We start from the raw sequence: 21775 nt of genomic DNA on the forward strand, positions 1-21775 counted from the left end.
AATACTAAAAAATAAAATAAATAAAAAATTACATTTTGTCAATAGGTGGTTCTTTACCCACGAGGGAAGCAAAAATTAACCATATATATATATATATGAAAAAGGATCCGTCCAGCACAAGGACGGTACAAAATCTACAGGTGTGAAAGCAAACCCTCTCGTCCACTCGCACCCACCTCCTTCAATTCTCTGTTCGCCTGCATCCCACCCTTCGGACACACCCAACCTCATCTCGCCTGGTAAACTCGGTCACCGAGTGGCCATCCACCAAGCATTACAACACACCAGCGATGGCAGTCGGCTGCCAAAAGCAGACAGCAAAAAGGGGAGAGCCCAAACCCCCACCGTCTTCTCTCTCTCAGGCCACCAACCACCAGCGTAAATTTGTTGGCCGTCCAACCACCCATGGTGGCTATCTTAGGACCCAACAAAGAAAAAGGGTGAGAATTTATCTCTGGCAGGCGGCCGCCAGAGGCTGGGCACCACCACGCAACTGAGCTTAAGGCGGGAGTGAGTTCAAGAGAGAGAGAGAGATTACAACTTTTTCAACAGCTTAAAAATCAATGGCTCATAATGTATCCAAATTTTATGACTCCAAAGATCACATTCTCATGTCAGAAAAACATGATCCAAAGTCTGACCCTTAGCAAACAAATTATTCTAAACACACCTGTGTGGTCAAAATGAGTCAATATAGCTTATGATTTGCAGTTCAATAGTTCATACCTTCATTAGTACCAAATATTCACCCGTGTGTGTACACACACCTTTGTGCACGTGCAGCCACTCTAATGCTTGAACCACACATGTTAGTCGATCAAGTGCTTATCCATGCATGATCATTTTAGTATGCAAATGAAATGACTGAAAGCTAGAATTTGCCACAAATTGTAGCAGCTGAGCCACTAAACATACCTCATGCAACTTGTAAGTTCCATGAGAATATGTAATCACAAAATAAAATCAAATCATTCCGTTGGTAAGCATCCAAAGATGGATGAGAAGCAAATAGTACATATTGAAATGAAAACTAGTGCACAACAGCACAAGATATTATCACAGTATTCAGGGTCATGCATGATTAAGGAAACAATATTTAAGGTCGGAGCTTAAGAAATATCAGAACTCTAATGACAATGAAAAATTTCCTATTGAAGCTGTTAAGATTCGCATTCTGTTTATTACATGTAAACTAACGGTTTTCCCAGATGCATCCTATGGTTCATAATTGTTGCACCATTCTGAAACCTGAAGAAGTGCAATGGCCCATGGAAAAGATGCAGTATACCAGTGCCACAGCATTATAACTCACAAAGATTAAATCTTTTAGCGAGAACATAAAATTGGTTCTTGCTGCTTTATTGCAGTCTTGATATTAAAGAAACTACTCAAAAAGATAATATCCAACTGGAGTATTTACTGAATGAAAAATAGTGCACTGCCCAAGCTAGTAATAATTGATAGCAAAGCTGCTGGAGGATGACTGTTTGTTGCAAGGGACATGCCATTCATACCTGCACAAGAGCACAAAAATATTAATAAAAAAAAGGTTGATTTACATGTCTTACAGATAATGCAAGAGTAGGGCACAACCGCACAGTTGTGAATGGACTTAGATGCAAACAACAATCAAATAAGGGATTTTAGGGTTTTTTCTTTTTTGAAATTTGGCTATATAGATGAGATCTACAAGTTTGATTTTATAGGAATAGGCTCTTGGATCGTCCCATTCTGACACACTGGCAGGTTTTCATAATGTTTGAAAATCAACGGCCCAAAATTTTCATAAATATCCAAGGCTCAAAAATTCACATCTTTAGTTGAAAAAACACAATCCAAGTGTCAATTCCTAGCAAATGGACCATGCTGAACACATGCAGGGTCAGATTTGCCAAAACACACCAGAAGTGCCTTGCTCATACATTGTTTGTACTTTGTACCTACACCCTGAGTGCAATATTTAGTAACAAGTTTGGTATGTTTCAATAGAGTCCTAGACATAATCTGCACCCAACCAACAGAAAACCTGAAATATTAAAGGGATTTGAGAATTTCAAAATTATGGCAATCCAGAAAATGTTCCCCCTTTCTCTGGTTCTAAAAGTGGTGAAAGTATCACTAATAGGCCATTATTTGAAGGGTTTTACTATCATACAAAAAAACCAAAACAATTAAAAAATTAAACTTTTGAGGATCAAAGGTCAAGTTAAATCACATGGTCATTTTGCGGAAGTGGCGCTAGAAAGATACACACCAATTGGAAAATGGGCCACACATTGCTGATTATGCAACATGATTCCAATGAAATGCCTCATTTCCCTGCCGCTCTTGCACAACCTGTCTGCGATGCTCTGCATTCTGCAGCAGTGAAGAAAGTTGAAGCAAATCAATGGTATGCTCATCCTTGGCTGGCACGAAGTTGGATCCTTGAAGCATGCCATCAGTGTGAACTTCTCCAAAGTCAATAGAGTCACTAATATCAGGAACCTTTACAGTGCTAATGTGGTCATCTTCCCCAGAGTTAATTCCTGATGAAGAAAACCTGCTGGAAGCCACACTAGAGGATATCTGTGAACTGATGGCTAAAAGCTTGTCCGGAAATTGACCTGTGTTGTAATGGATGGCCCCCCCATGTATCATCAAAGGTGGAGGCATTGTCATTCCAGATGACTGTGTCGATGAGCTCCAAGATTGAGATGACAGAAGAGAGAGAGCACAAACAGAGTCTGAAACTCTTTGCAAGCTCTGGTCGGATGGAACCACATCAAAGCCTGTGAAAGCTCCGCTTCCCGATGAGGCCTTTTGAAATACTGATAGAGAAATGGTGGGTGAAGTTGTGAAAGCCTGTGTGTAATTGCTGTTTTCACAGCAAACACTACCTGCTGTAGTGTCAATATCCTGTAAGTAAGAGAATTGTTTTTCCATGTACGGGGAGGACTTCAGAAATGATATGCCATTGCTGGCTGGTAATTGCAGCTGACTGTTATGGATAAAATCTTCCTCTACCTTGACAGCGCTGCACCAATTGCCATTTCCATATTTAATTTCATGTAAGCCACCAATAGGAAAAATGTCTTGGCAGTTGTAAGATGTCCTGGATGGTAAGGAGCAGCTGGGCAACCTACCACCTGATCATAAGGAGAATTGCAAATACAATGAGAAGTAAATTCTTTTGACCAATTAGATGATAGTGTGCAAATAGAGTAGCCAATAAAAAGATTAGAAAAGGATATCAACATAGATTCCAAACAGCTTTTTTCAATGCAAAAACAGCATAAGGAGTATTCCAGTCTCTTCATATGAAAAGTTCTTAATTTTGGGAAATGCATGTCTTCATGGTAAAGATGGTATTAAGGAATCAGGATCTTATATAATGAAAATAATTCTATAAGCCCAAAATCATGATAACACATAACCATGGTCACATCCTGAAAATGCAGGCATTGATACAACCAAGACGTACCAATTCACATAATAGATAGGCATCTAACATGTACAAAAGCAACTGAAAAGTAAACATAGTGTCTCCTAGATTCTCTTAATAGTTTACCAGGGCCCTCACCAACTGTACTGCTTAACCTCTTAAACTAATGGTCAACTAGATTCTACTAGATTCCTTACTCTTCCTGCAGTCCAACTCCAAGTAACAACTGCCAGTTGTACTATCAATCATATTAGCTTTGATGAACTTGAATCTATTTGGATCATTCCCAACACTGAGTTGGTTGCTATTGCAGATGCCAAATAGGAAAATAAACTTGAAGAAATACAAGAGTTACTAGTAGCACACAATACACACATGCAATTACTGTACATATGCAATCAAGAAACTGATTATCAAAATCAGTCAGCAATTGAGATTAATAATGAAAAACACAAAGTGGTCTTTGAAAACCGAAAAGATAATAGATATGATCAAAGTCTAGAAATATCAACAATCATGCACTCAGTTAACCGATTGATGGAACATAGCATGCTAGAAAAATACTATCACCAACACCAGTTCAAATCCAATCCTTTGTTAAGTGATCCTTCCATGTAGCAAACAAATATTGTTCCACTAACTGTTTTGTATTAATTATGTCCAATTTGCAGGTGCATAAATGTCAAGCTAACACTAATAAATGGGAGAATGGGCTCCAACAACAATGTCAGTGACAATGTTGGATATCAAGTCTAAAATCTGTTCATAAGGCATTATCATCTCATGAAATAGAATGCAAAAGTCCAGAGGTTTTTTTGACCTCAAGATTTAATGGCAAATGGCAATAGACTACATACAGCAGAAAGAAATACCTTTTAAAATTATACTTGAAGCATCAATGCAATAACATTTCAGTGAAAAATTTCCTCCATCAACTCTGTGTTCCTCTTTTGGTGTCACCATAAGCTATTTTTGGCAAGGTGGGGGGTACGGAGACTTTGGTCACACAACCATTCTTTTACATGTTTGCCATCTTTCTATAGTACTATAAATGTATTGCATTTGCATGATCTAAACACCAGCTTAAGCCTTGATGATCATGTAAATGTCGCTGACGTTCTCAATCACAAATGTTAGCAGCTATAGTTTGAACTTTGAACTATATATTTGTTTCAGATACTGTGTGGTAATTGCTAGAATCATTAACAGTCTTTTGGATATAGCATACCATTGGTGTGAGGAAATACAATTCTCCAATTATGAACCAAAATGTCCACCAATAAATCAAATGGACAAGCACATAAGTGTCACTAAGGACACACACAAAAACCCACAAAGGGGTTCTCCACAACAAAGAATATAAAAATATATTTTATTAATCACCAAAATGCAAAGAAATGCATTACAAACTGTCACATAGGTGCGGGTGCGGTTACGGGTGTGGATGCAGTGATGCAGCACTTTAAAAAAACTTGAGTGTGGGGTGCGGGGAGGGTATATATATATATATATATATATATAAAACTAGACTTGGTTAGGGTTAACTGAATATACTTTTGGACAAAAATAGACCTCAGTATAGTTGACTTCACTTGACACAAAGGAAGTCGTGTCCAAGTGTCGCACCTGCATGGGTGCGGGTGTGACGCAGGTGCGGTGCCCTGTTAGACGAGTCCGTGTTACATCGATTATAAATAATGAGGGGGTTCACCTCTATTTATACACAAGAGGTAGTCTCAAATAGAGTTGTTGGAACAGTCCAACGGCTACAAATAGAACCTAACTGAAAAAGAAAAAGAAGAAAGAAAAAAGAGAAAAAATAGTTACAATATTTACATATATAATATATATGTATACACATATGTATATAAGTATACAAATATGTATACATATTTAAGTATGCATACACATAGATACATGTATATATATTGAGTAATGCGCTAGTTTTGCTCACTTTCTCGTTCTGCCCCATTTAGCCGCATCATATATATTTTTTGGTGTTTTTCTCACATCTAACACCATAGATGTGATCAATAGGTTTTGTTTAGTGAGAACCAACTTTTGGATCACTGGAATCTGACCTGTATAAAGGTTTTCCGTTGATCCAAAATCGATGGCTACGAAGATATTAGATCTATCATAAGACACTTCAAAACTATGGGGCAGAACAAAGCAGAACGAGAAATGGGGCCTAATATGTTCAGTTCTCATATATATTGTATATATATATTATATGTATAATTGTATATATATTTTAACACTCTTCGTCAAACTTACGGTAAAATAACCGAAAACTTGCTAAGAAGAAAGTGAAATCTAGGAGCAATGAGAGGTTTGATGAAGAAATCTTCCAATTGGTACTTTGATGTGACATATGACAGATCAATGAAGCCTTGAAGATACTCCTCTCGTACATAATGACAATCTATCTTGAAGTGCTTGGTTCTTTCATGAAATATGTGGTTGCTAGCTATTTAGATAACACTCTTATTGTCACAACACATCTTTGAAACTTCTTGAATTTGGATTCCCATATCAGCTAGCAATCTTCTCAGCCATACCACCTCCATTGTAGTAGTGGCTATGGCCCGATACTCAACCTCTGACGATGAAAGAGAGACTTGCTTTTTTCATTGCCACGAGATTAGATACTCACCTAGAAAAACATAGAAACCCGTGATTGAATGCCTATTGTTATGATCACCTCTCCAATCTACATCAATATAAGCAAGTAAGTTTAGTGCAAATGACGAAGACAAATAAACCTCTAGAAATAGAGTTTTTAAGATATCTAATGATAAACAAAACAACTCTTATGCGAACAAATGTAAGAGCGTGCTGAAACTAACTAGCCATGTGTACAATGTGTGCTATTTTAGGTCTAGTACTCCAATAAGTTGCCGATAAAGTGTTGGATCATCAAGAGGTTCCCCATCATCAATTTTTATTTTGACATTTGTCACATGTGAAGTATCAACCCTCTTGTCACCTTTGATATTAGACCTGAGAACAATATCAGAAGAAAACTTAGACTGAGATAATATATACACCCTAAGAAAATAAGCAACTTCTATACCTAGAAAGTATCTTATCAAACCTAAATCAGTCATTTCAAAATTAATTTTAAGAATCCTTTTAATATTTTGAATTCCCTGTTTGTCACCACCAATGATGATTATATCGTCAACATAGAGGAGTAAAATGACAATACCTGCATCATAATCCTTAACAAACAAAGCAATGTCAGTCAAACAGGATCTAAAACCAATGTCAACCATAACTTTGCTAAATCTATCGTACTAAGCTTTGAGAGTTTGTTTCACACCAAAAAGTTTTCTTTTGGTACAAAATGATTTGTAAACGAATAGTCTTCTCTTGAGGGATGCCCATACCCGGGGTGCCACCATGTACACTTCTTCCATAAGATTTTCATTGAAGAATGCATTCTTAACATCCATTTAATATATAGACCAGTTCTTAAGTGAAGCAACTGCAATGAGGGTTCTAGCCGGAGTTACCGAAAGATTCTTAGATAGATAGGAAACCCACTTTTCAGAAACTCACTTCAGAAGTGCGATACTTCTCGCTTCCGAAACTTGATGAGAATTTTGATTCTCCCACGCTTCTCCTATGCTTTCCACATGCTTAATCTATTCTTCTTATATGTTCTCTCACTTTACTTTTCATGTTTTTTTATGTGTTTCCTCTCACGTTTCTCACTCCCATGTGCTTTCTCTAAATTGGTAGTCATCATTTTTAAATTTTGTTAAAAAAATAATTCTTACACTAAAAAATCATGAAATTTAAGAATAGTCACTTTTATTTTGGTTTTTATTTGTGTTCCATTTTGATTCTCATTCAATTCTTATATTGCTTTTTTTATTTCTCGCTTTTCGCTTCCTATACATTTTAAAATGCATCACTTCTCTCTTCTACTTCCTGTATCGTTTCCCGTTTTCGCTTCCTAGTCTGGCAACCTTGGTTCTAATAGTGGTCATACGGGCAACAAGAGCAAAGACTTCTTCGTAATATATGCCATACTCTTGTGAATACCCTTTGACAACTAGTCTAGCTTTGTATCAAGGGTCTCATCACCCTTGGTTTTTATTTTATATACCCACCTACTATGTCACATGGGTGCGGGTGCGGGGATTCGGCACTTCCAAAAAACCCGGGTGCGGGGGTGCGGCAGGGGCAAAAATGTATATATATAAGGGGGTCCGGGGGTTCCCCCGACGCGGGTTTTTTCAAATTTCATTTTATATACAGCTGCACGATAGCGCACCATGTCATGTAGATCTGAGTACAACCCCAATATGATGTTATTTGAAATCCATGTCTAAGAATAATATGTCAGATTTGGATCAGAGATCTAAACAAATCCAATCCATTTGCAGCCCTAGCATTGGATGCTGGTTTGTGAGATTTTATTTCACAAGTTTATTAGTCTTCATAGGCCACGTCGATATGTAACAAGTTCATGCTTAAGAGCATATCTTGGTTACTGTGGCTTCTATCTCGTCAGGAGAACAGTGAATGCTAATAGCCAGCAAGGCTACCACCATCATATTATCATTTATTATGGAGAGAGAAAATCCTTTACGAAAAAGAAGGATTAGCAAGGCTACCACCATCATTATCATTTATTATGGAGAGAGAGCAAGACTACCACCATCATTATCATTTATTATGGAGAGAGAAAATCCTTTACGAAAAAGAAGGATTTTGAAAAGGCAGGAGCAGCAGCAGCTGTCAGCAGAATTTTTTTTTTTTAAAATTCCGCAGCCCATTTCATAGTGTAATTTTTTTTTTAAAAAAAATCCAAAAAAAAATGGACCTAAATGATCCTGGGTGCGGTCAACGCACCCAGGATCGGGTTGACCGCACCCGGTGCCGCACCCGCACCCACTCCCGCGTCGAGTCGCGTCAACGCGGGTGCGACACCCTGCTAGCCGAATCCCTGTGACATAGCCCACCTACAACCTATGGGTTTTTTTTCCTTGTGGAAGGTTTTGAATAGTCTAAGTTTGAGTCTTCTCTAATGCTTCTAATTCTATTCTCATTGCTTTAACCCATTCAATTTTTTTTTTTGGCCTGAGTATAAGATGACATTTCTACATAAGAATGGATCAAGGTTATGCAAGCTTCGTATTTTGAGGAAAAAGAGTCATAGGATACAAATTTCCATGGAGGTTTTGATATTCTATATGATCTCATAGTTTGTAGTTCATCTTCACTTTTAAAGTTAAAAAATTTCTCAAGTCCACATGGAGAGTTTTAATTTTCATGTCTAGAATATTGTATACAAGTTTCATCATCATGAGATAGTTCATCAAGATGTTTAATATCTCTTGATTCATTAACATTCTCAAAATCATACTCAATGACAATCATCAAAATCATGTTTTGAAACAAGATCAAGCAAAAAGAAATATCCAATTACTTCTTTAGATTGATCCTTATTAAAGAAGTTTTCCTTTTAAAAAAAAGTCACATTTCTTGAAATATATAGTTTCAAGTCTTAGAGTCATAGCACCTATATCCCTTTTGGTTGTTAGCATAACTAAGAAAGGCACAAGAGATATAGCTCTAGGAGAAAACTTGTCATTCTTATTAGTTAAAACAAAAAATTTGCAACCAAATACTCTTAATTTGGAATAATTAGGAGTGAGTTTAAAAAGTTTTTCAATTGGTGAAATATTTCTAAAGAAGAAGATGACATTCTATTTATAAGATAGACAATGGTTAAAACGACTTCTAAAAAAACCGTAGGCACATGACTAGCAATAAGGAAAGTTCTTGAAGTTTCTACAATGTGCCTATGTTTTTTTTCAACTAACCATTTTGTTGTGGTGTGTACGGACAAGATCTTTGATGTGTGATGCCATGTAAGTTGAGATGATTTTTAAATTCATTGGGGACACAAATACTCCCCTTGAATCAGTGCAAAATATAAAAATATCATTATTAAATCTATTTTTAACCAACTTATAAAAATTTTAAAAGTGAGAAAAAACTTCAAATTTATGTTTAAGTAAATTCAAGTATATTTAGTGAAATCATCCAATAAAATACAATATGCATATCCACCTTTAGACATAACTGTGCAAAACCCCAAACGTCCGAATGAACTAACTCAAGTGGTCTAGAAGAAATAAAACTTCTATCATTAAATGGTAATCACATTATTTTCCCAAGAACACAATCTTCACAAGTCATTAGTATTACAAAAAATTTTCAATCTTGGAAAATATAGAATTTTGGATACATTGGGATGTCCTAATCTTCTATTCTATACATTTAAATCCAATATTTGAACATTACAACAAAATATATCTTTGGGTATCTCCAAAAAATCCATATGGTAGAGACCTTCTCTATGACCTTGCCCAGTTTACTTCCTTGACTGGTGATCCTGCACCCAACATTCATTTGAAGAGGAGATATTAATTTCAGAATGCATCTAATTTTTGATTTTTTTTTATTTGAAAATTTTTTCTTAAAATTTTCTATTCCTTTGATTTCAAGAGATGTACCATTGACAGTGAAAACATTTGACACACTTGAGTTATTACGACATTCTGATAAAATATCATGATTTGGGGTCATATGAAAAGATGCACTAGAATCAAGAAGCCAAAAAAATTTGCCGGGGTTGGTATAGGATGAGACTGTGACTTCAATTGAAGAGGAAGAGGTTGAAGAGCTTCCACCAGTTAAGATAAGGTTTTAGTTATTTCAATGGATGTATCACGAGAGGTATCATTGTCCTTAGTCTCTTGAGGTGTTTCAACCGTAGCCACTTTTTTCTCCGTATAGTATTTTTCATCCCTTCTCCTTAGCTTAAGACATACATGTTTAATGTGCCTTGATTCATGACAATAATAACAAATGGTTTTTCTTTTGTTGTCATAGTCATTTGTTTGTTTTTCAAAGTGAGGTGGTCTATAAGTACGAATATAAGATTCGGGCCTATAAACGGCCAACACGGATTCTTCATCATTCTTAAGAGAATTTTTCTTCAACCTATTATCTTCCATACTTAGTTCCTCTATTGTATCAATAATAGAGAGAACTTTGCTTCTATGCAAAAGAGCCGATTTAGTAAAACTCAAATTCCGGCCTCAAACTATTTACAAATTGGTAAAAATATTCAACATCGATTTACCTTTGGCGGATCTCAATATCTTCAGGAGAATGCCACTTTGATTCAAGTACAATCAATTCTTCCAATATAGTACATATCATTACTATAAAGAAAATCGATATGATACACACTCGTATCGTGATACAGGTGCCTATCATATCAGTATCGTATGTATCGTACAATACATGTCGGTATCGTACCGCATCGTACGATACATGTCCAACATAATTAAAAAAGGGTCGAATCATAATTTTTTTTTATTTTTGGATTTTAAAGAACTCTTAAGGGCCGACTCTTTCATTTGTGTAGAGGCCATTAGAGAGGTATTCATGCACCCTAAGACTTGTGAGAGCAATTTGAGGCCGATCCGTACGCAAGCGAGAGAGCTTTTGCGATTTTATCAAGAGTGCATTTCCATAAATTTTTCACTCAAAGAAGTGGGTCAAGGTAAAAAAACCCTAGTTTTTGCTTCTTATTAAGTTTTTTTGGGGGAAGATGACATCAAATGATCCAGCATGACAATGGAGCACTCGAATAATGAGTGAAAACCGATTGAAAATCGAGTACAACTATTGTCATATTGTTATTTCAAGTGCTATTTCTTGGTTGAAGCATCATTTAGCTGGGACTCATTTAAATGTTGCGGCCTGCACGATAAAGACTTTGCCAGATGTCGTGAAATGACAATGCCAACAATTACTGGTTTGAGAGAAAAAAGACAAGCAAAAGAGATGAGTAAGGCAGAAATGAGGTATGCACAACCCTGGGAGGACGAAGATGAGCTCAGTACTTCTGATCCTACAACCTCTAGCAAAGCATCAAAAGTAACAAGTTCTGCAACAAAGAGAAATGTGTGGTTGATGCTAGTAGTAGTAGTAGTGTTGCAAGCACAAAAAGAAGAGGAGAGAGTTATTCAAGAGGAGGTAGAGCTAGAGGCTCTAATAGGAGATTTTTCCTTCCTAGGACTATCCCTGGGACGTAGCCCAACATTCGTATAATTATGACTCCTCAGCATTTAGTCGAGCAGGAGAACGTGAACGTGAACGTTGAAAGATGGTTTTATGATGCCTGCATTCATTTCAATATGGCAAATTCATTTCATTTTCAGGTCATGATAGATGCTATAACCAGTATTGAGCTTAATATAAGATGCCTTCATATCATGCTTTGAGAGAAAATTTTAGATGCTAATGTGAATGAAGTGGAGACTTATTATGATGAAATGAGACAATCATGGAAAGAGACCGGGTGTACCATCATGGCAGATGAGTGGACATACAGAAAATCAAGGACTTTGATAAATTTTCTTGTCTATTGCCCCCAAGAAACTATGTTTTTAAAATCAATTGATTTGTCTGATATGCCCAAGACAACAAATGTATTGTTGAGGGTTTTTGAACTGATTGTAGAATAGGTTCAACCTCAAAACATTGTATAGTTCATTACTGATAATGCAGCGAATTATATGGCAGCAGGTAAAGAACCGGTAAAAAATTATTGGTCATTATTTTAGACCCTGTGTGCTGCCCATTGTATAGACCTCATGCTTGAGGGTATTGGCAACATGGATGAGATACGACATACAATTGAATGCTGCCAACAAATTACAAAATTTATTTATAATTATGCGTGGGTTTTGAGCTTAACGAAGAAGTATACTAATGGTGTTGAGTTGATTCATAGCGCAATTACTAGATTCGCTACAATTTTTTTGACAGTGCAAAGTCTTGTAAAGAATAGAAGTGCACTTAAAAAGATGTTTTCTTTAGATGGGTGTAATGCATATCCCCATTCCCAAAAAGAAAGCCAAGAGAAACCGTAGATATTTTATTTAGAAGTGAATTTTGGGATTCATGTATTGAGTTGTTGAGAATAAGTATAACTTTGGTGGAGGTGATTCGATTGGTTGACAACGAAGATAAACCAACTATGGGTTATCTCTATGAAGCCATGGATAAGGCAAACGAGGTCATTAGAGATAATTTAAATGAAAAGAAAAAAATGTATTTGCCTATATGAAATATCATTGACCATAGGTAGATTGGGCATCATTATCGAACTCTTCATGCTGCAATGTATTATTTAAATCCTGCATTTAGATATTCCCTTACATTTAAGATGGACAAAGAAGTCAACAAGGATTTCTTGGATTGCATTGAAAGGTTGAACCCTGATTATGTCATTCAAGATCAGATTTATAAGGAAATGAAAATTTACGACAATGCATTGTATGATATGGGGAGACCTGTCAAAACCGTACCATGATGCGCCCAATTAATTTATTTGTTTATTTTAATTTTGTTATTCACATCTTAAGTCAAACATGCAATGTACGTGGATGCAAAAGAAATTAGACGGTCTTTGAGTAGATTAATACAAAGCGAAGAAACAAATTAGAGCACAAAAGGCTCAATGACCTGGTGTACGTTCGTAACCTACGACTTAGGCAAAGGTGATTTTAAATTTATAAAGTTTATTTGTCATATTCATGTGTTATTTAATATTTTTTTATGCATACAAAACTCAACTAATTTTAAATTTTCATGTTATCTTTTTAGGCAAATACAAAAGTTGTCATCAAGGAGGCACAATGAACAATTTGATCCTACTAGTTTAGAGAACTTCGGTGTATTGGATGAATGGGTTCAAGAAGAAGCAGACCTCTTGAATAAAGAGAACATTTAATGGATACACGTGGAGGGAGCTCAGGACGTAGATGACTAAGACCCCACGCATATTGGAGATTATTTGAATGTCGAAGAAGAAGAAGAAGAAGAAGAAGAAGAAGAAGAAGAAGAAGAAGAAGAAGAAGAAGAAGAAGAAGAAGAAGAAGAAGAAGATAATAATGAAGATGATGATTGATGATATACTTCTTAAAAAAACTTGGTTATGTATTGTAATTTGTAACTGTTAAGTATTCATATACTTGGTTTTTTTTGCTTTTTGATGAATCTTGTGACATGTTCTTAATTGAAGATATTACTATTCTTCATTGTGAGATTTGATAATTGATGATGTGTTATATAGCTCATAGAGACATAAATGCTCCATATGTGATTTTATGGTTGCATTTTGTGCATTTCATCATTGTTTTGTGTGTTATGATTTTTTACAGTTTTTGCTAATTCTTCTATTGTTTTACGATTTTTTAGAATTTTATTTTTTTTTTCAAAATTTATGATTTTTTATGATATGATATGATACATATCTTATTTTGGGTCCGAACGATATGGGTTACAATACGATAGATACAACCTTGGTTCGGATAACTCGTTATAGTATTATCTAATACTTTTTTTTACCTTGAGTCATACATCGAACTTTGTCTTGTAAATTGCACACGTGCAATATCCTTAAGGGAATACATGTTTTTGAGGTATTCCCAAGCATTGTTGGCATGCTCGAATTTCACAAGGCTAGAACACTTTTTGATGTAAACTTTGTTGATGAGTCAAAACATAATCTTGGCATGTCCTACTCTACATTCTTTTCACTTTTTTTCATAATTAGCTATAGCTTTAGCTTTTTCCACATCAGAAAGAAGGATTTCTTTCTCGTTCTCCACCTTAGTGAGAACTAGTTTAGGTTCGAGATTGGAACTATCCACTAATCCCCACAATCCTTTTCCCCAAATGTGATTCTTCATAATTGAAAACCACATTACATAATTAGTATTGTTGAGTTTCATGGACATAACGGTGATACTTTCATTATCCATTTTTACAAGAGTAAGAAGAGATAGAGAGATAGAAAGAGAGGAGATGAGAAAGAAAAAACACAAAAAGTAAGAGCACCACTTTCATGAACTTTGAGTAGATCAACAAGCACAACAAATAAATCAACCTTCAAAAGAGCATAACTTGATCACATGAACACTTGAGATGATTCATGAATAAGAAAGCAAGCTTGTGTTGCAACCACCAACACTAGCACGAGAAAGACACAATTTCACGAGCCCACAAACTTTCTTCAATCTCAAAGAGCACCTTGCTCTAGTACCATGTGAGAAAATAGGATTCTCCAATTACGAACCAAAATGTCCACCAATAAATCAAATGGACAAGCACAAAAGTGTCACTAAGGACACATTCACAAAAACCCATAAAGGGGTTCTCCGCAACAAAGAATATAAAAATATATTTTATTAATCACCAAAATGCAAAGAAATGCAATACAAATAATGAGGGGGTTCACCCCTATTTATACACAAGAGGTAATCTCAAAGAGAGCTGTTGGAACACTCCAACAGCTACAAATAGAGCTGTTGGGACTGTTCCTAGAGCTCTATTCGACTAGTCAACTCTATGTTGACTAGTCCAAAAATAACCCAATTAAAAAAGAAAAAGAAGAAACAAGGGAAAAAATAGTTACAACTAGTTACAATATATACATATATAATATACACGTATACACATACATATACACGTATACATACTTTAAGTATGTATACATATAGATACATGTGTATATATATATTGTATATATACATATTATATGCATATACATTTTAACAGTTGGATCTGCACAAAACTTCTAAGAATAAAAGATGAGACAACACAGCTGAAAGAAACATAACTTGGCAGATAGAAAAACCAAACCACCATTGTAGAAGCTGAGGCCCAACAGAAAGACAGCATGGAAAAGAAATCTAGCATCTACAAACCAGCACTCTATGGTTTACGCCAATTTTTGTTATTTTCATTTTCATTAATTTCACTCACATGAATGCCAAAGATACGATGGTTATTCTAAACTATATTAAACTATTCAAAAATATTGACAGAATACCCTGATATACTGGAAGCAGCTTGCCAGATTTCCCAGAGTACATTGCAAGCTGTGGTTTCCTACGCCGTTCATTATGACCAGCAAGACGTTTACGACAACTTCGTTTTGCCTCATCAAACTCAACAAGCAAATGGAATCTGCACATAAAATATATTCATTATATTCTTGCAAGTTATGTGAATCAGCAAATTGATTCTTATCAAGTATTACATATGGGACTATGCCTTCACAAACATGCTAATTGCGCAAAAAAAATAGAAGTCAACAATCTTTAAGAACAAGTCGAACAAGTGAATTCAAAAGTTCCAAAAATATAGTAGCAACTACATAGTGACAAAGATAGGCCTGCATGAATGGCAGACACAAACACAAAAGCAATGCCAAACAACAGTACAAACGAAAAAAGTTAATATACACTTTCTACCTTGAGACGTGAGGCCGCTAAGAGATAGATGACTCTATAAGAACTCATTTACCCACACATTTCAACCTTATTTCGAGTCAACTTAGGGAATGTTTGCTTTGCCCTGTGAAAGTACAAGAATCACAGCCTCCTGTGATTCTAGATCACTTTCACAGGAGATTCGCAGAGTTTTGCAAACAAGATAAATTTGACCCTGTGATTAAGAATCCACGCTGTGATTCTAAATGCCTTAAAGGTTGTGAAAGTTGGTCACAATCTTGACCCTGTGACCAACTTTCACAGTGTACAGATTCTTAGCTGAGAATCTTAAAAAGGGTGATATGACGTCACTTTAAAGACGTTGTAGATCAGAATAGAAGCGGCTTCATAGATCACCCCAATGGCTCCCCACCTCCATCCTATGCCCGGCATCTATGAAAGCCCTCACAAGCGGTCGCCTCTCCTATCTGCAGCCACCTCCAGATGTTGCTGGGCTCTCACTAGTTGGAAACACATTTGAGATGATTTTTTTTTTGTTTTGTGTGGAGCTCGCCAGAAAGTGGTCCTGGGCGAGATCACATGAGCAGAGAGGGCCTGGTCGTGTTCAGTGAAACCATGAAAGATGGGTAAGGGGGGGGGGGGGGAACCTGATTGTCGGACACTGGTTTCAACGAGCTGAATGAGTGCAAAACAGGAAGAACTTTGCTGGCCCCTTTCTCCCTTTTTCTTCTCGGTTGAAATAGGAAAGCAGGGGCAAGCTTGCCCACTAGAAAAATGCCCCCCTCTTTGGTTTTTTTTTTCCTACGTGTAGGGGAGGGGGCGTGTTGGCGGTAGAAAGGGACTGGCTGGCAAGCCCATCATCTCTCTTTTTTTTCCTGGTAGGGAAGAGGACTTGCCGGCGGTGGAAAGTGGCTCACCCCTCTCCTCTTTTGAGTCATATTTTTTCTTCCTGGTAGGGGGTGCTTGCCGGTAGAAGAAAGGGACTTACCAGCGAACCCCTTCTCTCTGTTTTGTTTTCCTGGAAGAAAGGGGGGTGCTGAGCCCCTCCTTTCTCATTTGATCATTGGCCCCTCCTCTGTTTTACTTCACTTCTTTCTGGTAGGGGAAGCTTTTCAACATTTTACACTAGATCCAATTCTAAATCCAGAGCCGAACGAGATTCGATGATCAGATGATTGAACCCAAATCCTAAATATATTGGGTAATACTGGATCTAGTTAAAGAGTTTCTAAACAAGGTTTTAACATGTCAAAAATGCAATGGATTGGAATTTGGATCATATCTGAATCCAAACAAAAATCTGTTTTGAAATGTTCATGCGAATTTTAAACAAATATGAAAAATATCCAAATGAGATCATCCAAATTTAATCCAATTTAAAGGCATGAGAAAGTTTTTGCTTAATTCATCCTATCACAAACATGAGAATGTGAATTACAACCCAAAAATCACAAGAAACAAACATGTGAAAGTTGTGCCTAAGAATGTTAATCATGTGAAACACATTATCAGGGACAAAACTTTCACAGTTAAAAAAACCTGTGATCAAAACAAACATACCCTTAGTTATCCCCTTTCTCCTTTTTTCTTTATATGGTTCAAAAGTAGAAGCCAATTGAAATAGTTAGTACCATTACATCCACTGCTACAGAGTCTTTTGGGTTGTAAACTGACTGAGAACACAATGCTCTAAAGAGTACCAGGATTCCTTTTAGTTTAAGGTTCTGTTTGGAAGCTGGTGTTTGGGTGGACAAGAGAAGGGTGAAGAGAGTGGATTTGCCAACCACATCCATGTGAGGGTATAGCTAAAATAGGGAGATGGGAGGCCATCCCCACTCTCATCTCTGTTATATATATATATATATATATATATATATATATATATATATATATATATATATATATATATATATATATATATATATATATATATTGTAACTGAAATACCCAGCAAGGGTATTTCAGTCTTTTCACTGTAATAGGCGTCAGCCCGTTAGGGGCTGACAACCCTTTTTCACCTTTTTACTTTTTGTTTTTGACTGTTGGCCAGCTCCAATATAGCTGTTGGAGCTTCTCCCAACAGTCATAAATATGACTGTTGGGAGCAGCCCAACAGCCATATTGGCTGCCCCCTTTAGCGTCTTGTATTATAAATAGGCCTCATGGCCTTTGTATTATTTCATCGCTTTTTCAAGAGAGTTTTCTAATGCAATATACTCTCATTTGACCCTTGTGTGGGTGGTGAGATTATTCAATCAAGTGTTCCCACTTGATTGAAGTGTCTGTTCTTGCATATTCATCGAATTCGATCCACTTGATTACATGGTATCAGAGCTTGGGTGTTCCAAAAGCCATTTTTAGAGAAGATCGTGACAATATCAAGAGAAGGATTATGAGCTTGGCAAAATACAACAAATCACGAATTATTGCATCGGAAAGCAAACCACTTCGAAAAAAAGTCTTGTATTTTCTTCCTCGTTCTCTTTTTTTTTTTCTTCTTTCTCTCTCTATCCACTTGTTGTAAATGGAGAATGAGAGGGAGGTAATTGTCCCCATTCCCATACGCCTAAATGACACAAACTATGTGATATGGGCATCCATAGTAAAACATAAAATATGAGAAAAGGGACTTTGGGGATTGGTTGACGGCACCGAAAAGAAACCTAAACTCATTCTTACAAAAATCGAGAATGGAAAAGAAGTTGCGCTTCAAAGAGAGGAAATGACTAAAGCCGTTTCCGACTATGAGAAAAGATAAAAGGAATGGGGGATGGGTCATTCCAAAATTATTAGATGGCTCATCAATAGTGTGAACATCCACAAGTGTTCTAGTTTGACGAAGTTTAAATTCGCTAGTGATGCATGTAAATACCTTAAAGACATGTAATCTTAAGGATATCACACATATATTTAACGTCCAAAACAAAGTAAGGACCATGACTCAAGAAGAGATAAGCATAAAGAAATACTACAATGCTCTCTCTCTTCTTTGGGATGAATTGACTCTTCTTGAACCAAAGTGGCATTGCCCACAAGATGTTGAACTCCATGAAAATCAAATCAAAGCGAAACATTTCTATCAATTCATAAATGAGCTTAGGCCCGAATTTGAAGAAACTAAATCCGCTCTTCTTAATAGAGGAGGGGTCCCTTCCATAGTTGAAACTCTTGAAGAATTAACGATGGAAGAAAATAGATTGAAAAAGCCATCCACTTCTAAAGATGAAGAATTCGTGCTTGCTATGTCAAAGCCCAAAAATCATATCAAGAGCTATAAACCACCTCATTTTTTAAGAAATGAGAATGGTAGAAATCCCAACAACTATGAAAAGAGAAGTGATCATGATTTTAAAAGGACTGAAAAAATTATTTGTTATCATTGTTATGAACCGGAAGACATCAAACCTTTTTGTCCCAAAAGAAAGGAGGATCATAAATAAGACAAAAGAGTGACTTCGGTTGAAAGGAGTGAAATAGACGACTCCAAATGTATCGGCTCGCTCTCTTTAGCTCAACTAATGGAGGCACTACAATCTATGCTTAAAGGTCAAACTACTTCTTATTCGGGAGCACAAGTGACAACCATGGTAAGACCTCTTGGATCATTGACTCTGGTGCTTCATTTCATATGACCCCTAATGAGTCTATATTGACCGAATGCAAGTTTAATCCAAATGATTCTTGTGTTTCTCAACTGCCGATGGCACATCTTTGAAAATTAAAAGTTTTGGTATTTATCAAAAAACACCTATCTTTCACATACCAAACATTAGAGTAATACCAAAATTAAATTTAAATCTTTTATCAGCTCCTCAAATTGCGGATTATGGTTACAAAATAGTTTTTTCATCTAATGATTGTCTAATACAGGATGTCCAGTCCGGGAAGTCGATTGGGCGAGGCCATAGAAGAGGAGATCTCTATGTCATGGAAATCTTGAATTACCAAAACATGTTTTTTGTAATTTTGTGGAAAAAAAGATATAGAAATTTGGCACAAAAGACTAGGATGCCTTAGTGTGACCAAATTACAATTGTTTACATTTCTTTCAAATTGTAAAGAAAAAAATTTTGTATGTGAAGATTGCATTCTTGGCAAAATGAAGTCTTTACCTTTTGGACCAAGACACCTTATAACTAAGAATCCAATTGAATTAATGCATTCGGATGTATGAGGACTGGCTCCGGTCATGTCTAAAGGAGGCGTTTCCTATTATGTTGTGTTTGTAGACTATTATAGTAGACACTCTTGGATATTCTTTCTAAAACACAAATCATAAGTATTTGATTGTTTTAAAAAATTTCATAGTTATATAAAGAATCAATTTAAAACCAATATTCAAATCTTTAGAACCGATTCCGAGAGAGAATTTGTGTCAAAAGAGTTTGAAATTTATCTTGACCTAAATGAGATTGTTCATCAAAAATCGTGTTCATACACTCCTCAACAAAATAGACTTGCCGAAAGAAAGCACAAACACATTATTGAGACCACTAAAACACTTCTAGTATCTAGAAATGTTCCAAAAGATTTTTGGGCTGAAGCCGCCCTTACGGCGGTCTATTTGATAAATAGAATGACTTCAAAAAATATTGAAAATGTCTCCCCTATTGAAAAACTTTGTAAAATGTATCCTTATTACAAAAGGTTGAGGGTCTTCGGGTGCAAGTGTTTTGTTCTTACCAACAAGAATGATAAACTCTCTCCTAAAGCAATTCCTTGTGTGTTTTTAGGCTATGCCGAAAACCAAAAAAGATATAGGTGTTATTATTAGAATATGGATTGGATATGGATCCGATAAAAGATCCATATCCATTCACAAGTTTTGTTTTGTATTCTAATGTAACATGTGTTACTAATGCAGGGTACTTTTGTCTTTGTAAAATGATTGTAACCCTATTAAGACTAAAGTAGCATTACTGCAACCATTAAGTTAATGGTGGTTGTCGATTTCTGGAAGCTCTCTCCTTTCCCTTCATCCTTTCTCGTACTTGCAGCAGAACACGTCTGTTCATAAGCAAATTTATCATGGTATCAGAGCAAAGAATCCTCTGGGCGTGAAAGGCTTTGCTCAGTCGACGTGAAGATCGACTTCTCCTTACCGTCAACCAGCCACAAAACTTCTGTGCGTGACAGGCTTGCTCAGTCGATGTAAAAGTCAACTTCTCTTTGCTGTCAACAGGTCTCGTTCCTATTCCTTCTTCTTTATTCTATTTCCTTCCTGTCCCCATCTTCTGTTGCCTTCTTCTTACTCTTTATCTTCGGCTGCTTTGGACTTCTGTCACAGATCTGAAATATTTTCAGATCTGCTATCTGTTTCATCCTTAGTCTATATTACATTTCAGCATCTTGGTTTATTCTTCTACTGCCTTTATTTTTCTTTGCTGAACCCATCTGTCGCAGATCTGAAACATATTCAGATCTGAAACACATTCTTTGTTGCCTCTTTCCTTTCCTGCAAAGGTCGAGTTTCACCTCTAGTTTCATAAACCCGAGTCCCTGCCTGAGTGAATCTGGTTCCACTCTTTCCTACGAAAGACCAGTTTCACATTAGTGTTGATCTGGATTTTGCCTGTCACGCCTATCCTAAAACATTCTTTCATTTCTGTTTCTTGCCCTAAAATTTCCTTTGTTTCTGTATGTCACGTTAGTGATATGATTTCATTCTCTCTTGCAAAAGACCAGATCGACGTTACTGCTGCCTTATCATATTCTGTCATGCCTGTCCCAACATTTTCTGTCATAACTGTCAGTTTATGATAAAACAGGCCAGCTTCAAATCGACATTACTGCTGCCTCATCATATTCAGCCATCAGTGTTTTTCGTTTCAATTCCTGTCAACAAATCTTCAGCCATATTCAAATAGACTCTTCAGCCAATTCGGGTCTCTTCCAATTTCCTGGGGCAATTAGTTTCAGAAAAACTAACTACCAACAACTATCTGACTTGAAAAAGATAGATTGCTCCTTTTATTCGGAGTCAAGATCTTTCAGGCCACTTAGATGAATCCAC

General features: G+C 36.3%; 1 protein-coding gene across 3 annotated transcripts in view; it reads right to left on the bottom strand.

Moving 5' to 3' along the window:
- Positions 1–1117: 1117 nt before the first annotated feature.
- The window catches only part of LOC149838339 (squamosa promoter-binding-like protein 13A), a 44322-nt gene continuing 23664 nt past the window's right edge, over positions 1118–21775 (bottom strand). The window contains exons 2-4 of one of the 3 annotated variants that reach the window (XR_016432179.1): positions 15360–15496; positions 2216–3128; positions 1118–1514 (exon numbers count right to left, since the gene is read on the bottom strand). Coding sequence is in view for 2 of the 3 variants with exons in the window: in XM_090007672.1 (XP_089863798.1) it covers positions 2284–3128; positions 15360–15496 (982 nt within the window). In the remaining variant the exon portion in view is untranslated. Of the gene's footprint in view, positions 3129–15359; positions 15497–21775 lie in introns of all 3 variants that reach the window. The other 2 variants (XM_090007672.1, XM_090007671.1) reach the window with 2 other exon arrangements.

Source organism: Nuphar pumila, chromosome 5 (genome assembly GCF_984573655.1).
Source record: "Nuphar pumila chromosome 5, dmNupPumi1.hap1.1, whole genome shotgun sequence".
Lineage (NCBI taxonomy): Eukaryota > Viridiplantae > Streptophyta > Magnoliopsida > Nymphaeales > Nymphaeaceae > Nuphar > Nuphar pumila.